The sequence below is a fragment of the Artibeus jamaicensis genome, unplaced genomic scaffold (genome assembly GCF_021234435.1).
Source record: "Artibeus jamaicensis isolate MK-2021 breed Jamaican fruit bat unplaced genomic scaffold, CSHL_Jam_final contig_464, whole genome shotgun sequence".
Taxonomy (NCBI): domain Eukaryota; kingdom Metazoa; phylum Chordata; class Mammalia; order Chiroptera; family Phyllostomidae; genus Artibeus; species Artibeus jamaicensis.
The window spans coordinates 14,568,546-14,577,911 of NW_026521842.1; the positions used below are offsets into that span (position 1 = coordinate 14,568,546).

General features: G+C 36.6%; 1 protein-coding gene across 2 annotated transcripts; it reads right to left on the reverse strand.

The window, feature by feature from the left end:
* Positions 1–192: 192 nt before the first annotated feature.
* On the reverse strand, positions 193–7,271 carry CMTR2 (cap methyltransferase 2). Of its 2 annotated transcripts, none has more exons than XM_037146372.2 (2): positions 6,886–7,271; positions 193–4,689 (listed from the first exon to the last, which is right to left on the reverse strand). In XM_037146372.2, exon 2 carries the CDS (start codon positions 4,668–4,670, stop codon positions 2,382–2,384), a length of 2,289 nt encoding a protein of 762 aa, XP_037002267.2. In that variant the 5' UTR covers positions 4,671–4,689; positions 6,886–7,271; the 3' UTR covers positions 193–2,381. The 2 variants fall into 2 exon arrangements, with proteins under 2 accessions (XP_037002267.2, XP_053522735.1); XM_053666760.1 differs by lacking the exon at positions 6,886–7,271 and adding an exon at positions 5,611–5,723.
* Positions 7,272–9,366: the final 2,095 nt, after the last annotated feature.

Here is a 9,366-nt window from a genome sequence, read left to right on the forward strand (position 1 = left end):
TAACACAAATCTTTTAAAACAAAGTAACTATTATAAAGATGGAGTAAAGTCCACACATTTGGACTTTAAATTTATTTCAGAAAAGATATTTTCAACATACTCATGTATTTATAACACTAGGATAATACATAAAATCCCAAACTGATATATAAAAGACTTTTTCCTGGAAGTGACAAAAATTAAAATTAAAGAAATGAAATTTATAAATTTTTTTCTCATTTAAGTATTTAAGAAACACATTTATAAAATTTAAATATTTGGAATGTTATAAATTCTTTTCAAAAAGCATCACAATTAAAAACCTCAAGATCTGTGAAAAAATTTTAAAGAGCAGTAACTACCTTGATAAACTATACAAACCATCTCATACTTGTCCTCCTCATTTTCATTTATTTTGGGAAAGCATTTTTTTCTCCCTTTTCTCAAAGAGAAATTTCTGTAAATCATTGGCATCTGTCATCTATATCCAGTTCAGTGTACATCTTCCTCAAGTCACTTCTCACCTTTAAAGCAAATTTGAATCTTATCAGATGAACAGCAACTGATTCCAAAAGCCAAGTTAAAAACCAAAAATTATAGTATACACCAATATATTATACATACCAATACAGGTTAGTGTTAAAAACCTAAGTATTAAATACTTGTTTAAGAGGCTCAAAAGGAAGCTTTAATATTGGAACCTGAACTTAGGCTTTCAACTTCATTCTAATGAGTGGTTAAAGTAAGAAAGAATGAATAGCATCATTATGTTGGACCAAATCAACCAAAGCATAATAAAGACTACCAAGTACAGAAGGGTTTTCTAAGAGTGGTTTTAATTCTTTCCAGGTAACTAGTTTTCTACCATTATACAACAGGAACTGCTTCCATAAAATCACCAGTAGGAAATCACATTTCTTTCAGAAATCTACCTCCAGGCATCCACACACTCCCTGACAAGAACTAAATCTACCCCCATCCTCTCCCTCCCTCAAGTATTCCATTTCTTTCCCAAAGTAGAGCTTCCATAAATAATACAATATTAAGGACTAAATTTTAATGAATACAAATCAGAGGAAATGAAAGAACATTAACTTTCATTCAAACCTTCCTTAAAAAAATCTGTTTCCAAGTTATATTTTTAACTTCCCCCATGATTCTCTTTAAAAAAGATGAACACAAAAATCTCTCTGCTAATGACTTTATTCATGAATCTATAATGGAACTCAAAATAGCAAAGAACATGAAAAAAATTTCAGATTAATATTTATCAACCAAATACATCAAAGAATACATCTATTTTTCATATAACTAACAAAAATGTCTAAAATGCACCTGTTAGAATATAAATATTCTCCATTTTGTGGAATTTCAAAGTAGAAAAGATCTGCTTACTAGTTTGCCAGAAAAGCTCAGTTACACTGAGCTTTTAATTCAAACATATAATTCAAAAGAAATCAAACAACATAAAATAACCATCCCATGGTTAAACTTCTGATAAAGTGCTACTTTCATACTGAAAAAGGAAAACTGTAATGACGACAAAAATGTTAAATGCTGAACCATCATTATAAAAGTGTTAAAATTTTTTTCAGTATTCACTACATTTATCACAATCATGTGTTCCCAATATAAGACCATAAACATTATTTTGAAATTTTAAAATATCTTTTAGTCCACAGATTATTTCCTGGAAGTTAAAAATTACTACATCATTGCTAAATCGGGCTTTTCATGATACAGAAATTTTAGACGGAATAACTTTGCATTGTTTTAAACATGATCTTTGGTTTGAAGCTGTCCTGATAACCCTTCTGGTTGATGGCTGTGGTTAGACTATTCATGAAACAGCACAGTAGCTTCATTTGAACCATAAAAGTAAACTGGGTTAATGGCAATGATATCACATAACAAGAAATCTGGTAAGATGTTTCCTAAATCCATAACTGACACGGTCAGTGTTAAAAGAAGTCAGTGTTGCTCAGGAGTGACTCACCTCCTTTCACCAGTTCATTAACAGCATTAGCCATTGAGAGGAAATTAGTTGGAGAAAAACTGAATAAAGGCACTCAGTAAAAACCTTAAGCAGATAAAGAAGACCAACTAAACTGCATATGCAAGCATGTTCACCCCAAGCACACACACACACATCTCATGTTTGAGGTTGAATATCAGTACTCATAGATTCTACCAGGAGGAAAACTCTATGCCTGTGTATGTATATATCCTAGAGATGAGAACTAGCTGATGGTTTTCCAGAAATAATGGTCCATTAAATGAAGCAGAAGTTGGCTTTTCCCTAAAATGAAAGGTTACAAATTAATAGCGAAGGGATGCAATAACAATGGAAACTATGAGAAGCCATAAAGTTAAATGTCAGAAAGACAAGTTCAATTTCACAACTAAAGGCTGTTGATGATTTCTTCTCTCTCTCCTTGAATAATCAAATGCAAATGCCTTTTAGCAATGGCAGCATTCAAGTCCCACAAAAAATCAAGTAGTGCCCCCTTAAGGAGCAGTCCCATTGGCACAAACTGTAACACTTGCTGGGGTGCATCAGAGTTAAGCAAAACACTCAACATTTCATTCACATTCTGCAGATACTGGAAAACTGCATTTGGAAGGTCCTTGAAACCGACACATATCAGGACTGCACAGGTCTTCAGGGGTGCAGATGATGTGGGACAAGAAAACGTGATGAATCTAAAACAGCTGTGGAGTACAAAGATCAAACCAGCCATAAACCTTGTAAAACAAGAAAGTACAGGCAAAATCATAACATCGCCTGTATTAAGTTGCTGTAATGAATGTAGAAGGCAGTCCAAAAATAACTGCTGGTAAGCTGGGTCTCCATCATGAAGCAATGAACAGGTAAAAGTCATGAGTTGGACTGATTCAAGGAGTTGAACTTCCAAAGGTATACTCATTTTCTTATCAGGAACAGCTGGAAAACCTACAAGCAGGCACTTTTTTCGGTTGCTGGGTTGTACAAACTGTTCATCTTGAAGGCACTTGGTAAGGCTAAACAACTCAGAAATTATCAGTTCTTCAGAAAAAACATGACAAGAACAATGCTGTTTTGGTCTAATCTTGGAATCCGAATCTAAGGCTCCTCCTAATGACTTTTCAATTGCTTCATTAAGAGCCTTTAAAATTTCACCATCACAAAAAGGAGAACACTTTACTTTGGGCAGTCTCTTTCCCTCTAAAATATGCCATAAATGACACTCAAGATTGGAGGCTGTCCCCTCTGTAAGAGAACTTTTCCCAGGACGATATGAAGCATGCTCCTCAGCCCAACTATTCAAGTATCCTTTGGCCACCTTATCCTTCCATGAAAGGGTTTCTAGCATTTTCCTTTCATTATAGGTTTTAAAATATCTGTTCCTCTGTCCAAACCATTTTGTATTTGTACTACAACCAATATTAGATTTTTTTACTAGCCAATTAATTCTGGAAAGAGGCTTCAATTGGTACTTTTGCATGAAATGTTGAACAGCACAGTCTCTTAATTTATTCAGCCTTGCTTGTTCCTCTTTTTCCATGCACTCAAACAAACGAATGTTCTCAGAAATAGTCTCTAGCTGGTATTTATGAAAGAACACACAACATTCTTCATGTCTTTTAAGAAAAGATTCAGGAATCACATGATGGGGAAAAAGAGCTTTCCTGGTCATTTCAGTCCCAAAATTCAGCACCATCTTAGATAACAAAGGATGGATTACCTCTTTCCCCTTATAGTGGAGACACACCACATAGACTTCTGAGTTTCCTGCCTTGCTTGTAGCAGGTTTAAAAACATGGACTTGGTCAAAGGAACAGTTTAGCAGGTACATCAGGTTAATGGAACAATGTTCAAATAAAGTAAACATCTTCAGAACAAAAGAGCCACCATTTCCAAGAGTCGTCAGAGCAGTGACTACTTCACAGTAGTGCAAAGAAGAGACTAAAGCTTCTTGTTCACCAGGATTTCCTTGGCAATCAAAACTCCCATCAGCAGTGATCAAGTGAACAGTGCCCATGTTGCTTACGAAATCCTGAAGTCCAGTCAGATATTTCAAGGTCATGATATCACCAGTGTTATCTGGGCCAAAGTACCAACAATGCAGGGTATTCGCAATAAGTCGGTCATCCATAATCATCATCAGATTGTCATTTGCTTCATGGTAGGGATTCAGAGTATTAGCCACCCAATTCCAATCACAAGGGAATCGATGGGATTTTAAGTAGTGATTGAGACTTGCTATAAAAGCTCCAGGAGCTTCACAAAGGTGTAGAGAATTCAGTTCTCCACTCTGAAAAGCTTCCTGTGGAATAATTGGAAAGCTGCACAAAATTTCATGAAACTTACACCATGCTTGAGTACAAAGTTCAGCATTTGCATATTTTCTCACATGAGAAATTATTTTTCCAGCTTTATTAGTGAAAGCAGTGTGCTCATGCCACTCATCCAGTTTCTTATCGCTCAGTTGGTTTTTTACTTCATTTAGGGAGTTCTTCAAATCAAGAAATGCATTAAATTCCAAGTGGTCACAGGTGAAAATCTCACTGGGATCTGGTAAGTACCACTCATTATTAAGTGGCTTACCATAAGAAAAGTTCTTGGCAAAGAGTTCAAAAATGGCAGCAACAATATCTGGGCTGAATGTCTCAGGACTTGAACCCAGTGGTGGCTTTCTGCACTTACTCATTTTCAAATTAAATTAAAATCTAGAAAAAGAAAACACATAATTAAATACATCAAATTTATTAGTGAGTGAAATCTCATCCACAGCAAATCAGATCACACTCATGACAAACCGCATAAAAAGGAGACCTGGGCTCAAATTTCGCTCTGCCACTTACAGCATAATAGTGGCCTTGGGCAAATAACTTTACATCTTTGAATCTCAGTTAGAGGAGGAAAAACATGATAGCATATACAAAAAAATACTACAGAATATTCCACAGAATGAATATACAGCACAGAAAATATCACAGAATGCACAGAATGAATGGTAGCTCTTATTACCATAGTAACCTCTTTAGTTTTCCTGCAGAGTCCTCCTCTACCCATGACTGAGATATTACCCACAGAGCTCCAAACTCACTTAGACTAAGATTCATCACCAAACATGATGACCTTTGATCATTTGATCAAGCTCCAACAAGTGACTTTTAGCTTCTTTTTTTTTTAAGCTCCCTCCAAATTTCACTTCCTTCCAAGAAAGGATCCTGTACCTGATTCCCATACTGGTCCTGCTACCAGGCCTCTCTGCCACAAACCACTTACTCATCAGCCAGAATGCCAAATATGTTCTCTGTCCAGATCTCACTCTTGTTAAGACATGCACTTTGGTTATACTAAATTATGTTTATAAGTCACCAACTAACCTTCATCCACATACTCTAAATATGATATACTTGACTAGTTAGCCTCCTTCTGCTCAGTGCTGAAACTGACCTATAGTTCACCCTTGCATGTTTCTAAACTATTACAAAGTCTTGCCTCAATCTGGTCAGACAGCTTCCACTATTTTATGCTCAAACTAAAAAATATTACTTATTCATGTCACTAAAACTGAACATACTTTGACAGCAGAATTTTAAAGTGAAGAATATCCTTATTGAATATACAAATTACACAGTCACCTTATATTTTGTGTTCCAACACTTCCTAAGAAACCAAAAGCATCTGTCCACTGGAAAGGGAAAGGGATATAAAAGAAAGGATAGTTTAATGCATAGTGTTGGAAAAGTTCTAAATTCCAGCAAATAGAGGAATAAGTATTACATATTACGGTTGACCCTTAAAAACTGGGTTGAAACTGCAGAGGTCCACTTACATGTGGATTTTTTGTTTCTATGAATACTCTAAATGTATTTTCTCTTCTTATGATTTTCTTAACATTTTCCTCTAGCTTATGTTATTGTAAAAATACAACATCTAATACAGAAAATAAGTGTTAACTGCTTATGTTATCAGTAGGGCTTCCAGTCAACAGTAACCCCTGTGTTGTTCAAGGGTCAACTGTACTCAGCACAATGTCAATCAACAGATTATTTAGTTCATGAGTGCTGCATTTATTTAGTATATCCAATGCATCCTACACAAGTTTTCAAAAAGAACCTAAATTTGTTAAACATGAAAAAACTGACAATCACCATCCCATAAAAACCCAATGTTTAATGATTAAAATGAGAAATAAAGGTGAGCTACTACAACAAATAATATCCAGAAGACTGCACTCTATTAGCATTTGCTTTTACTGTTCTTTAGCAGTATGTTTACTAATTTATCATCCCGAGGTTAGAACAGTGCATAGTGCACTGAAAGTACTCCATAAGTTATTTATCCAAAAAAAAAAAAAACCCAGAAATATAGCATTTAACACAAAAGGCACTCCTCTGAGTCATAACAATGAACTTCAACTTCAGTCCAGCGCTTCAATGCATGACAAAAAAAAAAAGGTTTAAAGAATATAAAGAAAGTTTCCAGTATGTGTTCCTATAGCCTTTCATTAGGCACTCATAGAACTTTGTGGCATCGTAATTCTCCTCGGAGGGAATTCTTATTTTGCAGACTTGAGTAGGAAGTCACGTACCCCCTGCCCGCAGTCAAGAAACGAATACCTGTGAACTTCATGTAAGACAAAACCCACATGACCGTTATTACCTTCCAATTAACACAAAGGAGTTTTAGAACTGCTTCCGCCAACCCCTCCTGTCAGCAACAATTAAAAGTAACAGCTAATGAGCATCCAGTGCTTCACTTTGGGCCAGGGGAACCCAAGATTTCTCAATTGGTGGAATTAAGTCCCAAACTCCATTTAAGAGGTTCGTTCTCTGGTCTGGAGAAACCTCCCTCAGTGGCAGCACCAGCCTCCCCCACTGAACTATCAAAGGATGACCCGCGCCCCGAATTACCTTTGCTCACGCCCACCTCGACCCCGGAGTCTAGAGAGGCGGCGCTTCACTCGCTCTCCTCACTCAAGGGAGCCATTCTCCACTTCTGCTCCTGAGGGTCTACAGCAACCCCTACCATGTAGGAGTGAGGTGAGTGCCAGGAGGCCCCGACTCGCCCTCCGGACTCCGGGAGCAGAAAACAAACTCCAGACCGGGCTGCCTCTGCGGCTGACAGCAAGCAGAGGCCCTGCCAAAACACACTGCGCACGCGCCTTGAGGCAGGAGGACGTCGCGCGTCAACGTTACGCACGCTGGCGATTCTCGAGGGGCACAGGACTCCGTTCACTACGTTTTGCTTCTTCTTGGGGTACTACGGCTGGGAGGCACCAGTCTTTGTACCTACAGCATTTATGGTAGCAAAAGCTGTGCGCGCGCAGACAGAGCTCCTTTCGTACCGCCCCCTCCCCGGAGGGGTGGGCTGGGGCGGGGCAAATCTGTCAGGGAAACTCTGGTTCCGCCCACTTGGCTGCTGGAACAGGGAGGCTTTCTAAAGCTGCTGGGCAGAATTTAGTTTAGTACAGATTAAATTAAAACTGGTGTGTTTTAGACAATGTGAAGTTAAAAGCCAAACTGAGGAAGCTGCGAGGTAACGCTCTATTATTCTATATGTTTACAAATTAGTAAGAAAAAGACAACCTCAGAGGGAAAATGGGCAAAGATTTTAACAGGCAGTCCAAAAAAAGTAAAATGGTCAATAAGAATAAATAAAGATTTATTAAAAAGATTTGGAAATGAAAGCAATAGGTATCTTTCACCCAATGTAGCAAAGATTTTAAATAATAGTAGCCACAGTTGGTGAGAATACAGAGAAACAAGTTTATAAACTGTGGGTGGGAATAAAAATTGACATAAACCTTACAGAAGGCAAATCCTAAAATGGCCTTATATCTTAGTCCAGAAATTCCCACTCCTAGCAATTTATCTTTAGTATACAACTGACACTCACTTTGCACAAAATGTTTATCTCATCACCTTAATACCAATAAAAATTGGTAATTAAATTCTTAATGGTACAGCCATATAATGAAATGTTATGCAGTCATTAATAGGCTATATGTGTAACGCTACTGCATGAAAATAGGAGACTATAGAACTGTATGTAGAGTTTGAACTATTTTATATAAATTTGAAATATGTAAAATATATTTCTTACAAGTCTTCCCTGGGGTGCATCAATGGAAGAAAAAAATGCCTTTTCAAAAAATGGTGCTAGGTCATTTGAAAATCATATGGAAAAAACATTATTTGGATTCTTCACATAAAAATACAGTTCACTTGGATTGCCAACCTATAGTTTAAAAGTCAAACAATAACTAAGCAGAAAATATAAGAGAACATCTTTGTGAATGGAAAGTAGGCATAAAGTTTGTAACAGGACAGAAAAGGCACTAATTATAAAGGAAAAATATATAAATTGAACTATATTAAAATTAAAAACAAAAGGTAACCTATACATTGGGAGAAGATATTTACAATCATGTACATGTGTCTGACAAAAGATTTGTATCCAGTTTTTTACTTATACAAGTAAAAAAACTCCTATGAGAAATATAAATTTTCCCAGTGGAAAAATGGGCAAAAACCTGGAACACTTCAAAAAGATGAGATCCACGAGGCTGATAAAATATGAAAAGATGTTCAACTTCATTAGTCTCTGGGGAAATGTAAACTAAACCATAACGAGATATAATTACACATTAGACTGGCTATAACGAAAAAGACTGAAGATATTAGCATTGGAGAGTATGTGGAGCAACCAATTGAAGGTGACTGGAAGAAAAAGATCATCCATGATCTTCCAAACTCATGGATTTGTTGCCTCCTTTTTTCCTTAGTTGTTTTGAGGTGTAATGTATATACAGTCAAATGTTCAGATTCTAAGTGTACTAATTCAACCACTTTTGCCAAACAACTATGAAATATTTTAGAAAGGCCACTTGAACCCCATCCCTATCGATCTCCCTCCCACGAGAAGCAAACACTGATCTGTTTTCTGCCACCAGAGTTTAGTTTTACCTCACAGAATTTCATATAAATTCAGTCATCACAGTTTAGTATTTTTTGTTTCCAGTTCCTTTCCATTCAGTGTAAATAATATATATTTATATGGTAGAGGAGGGATTTTTTTTCCTTCTACCCATCTGGGTTCTCAGCTAAGACTCTGAAACAAAAGATAGATTAACAATTGAAAAGCATATGAATTTACTAATATATTTTATGTAATGTGAGAGCCTTAACAATAAAATGAAGATCCAAAGCTGAGTGTTGTTATAGTAAGTTGGAGGAGTAGTGGGAAAATGTGACAGATGGCTGTGAGCTAAGAGGGGCAAACTGGGGAAACACCCAAGGCAGTTTCATTCAGATTCCTTTTAGAACACTTGCATCTTCAGAGAGAAGAACGTTCTTTACCTTTAGGTATAGGGAGAGCATATCTCATATGAG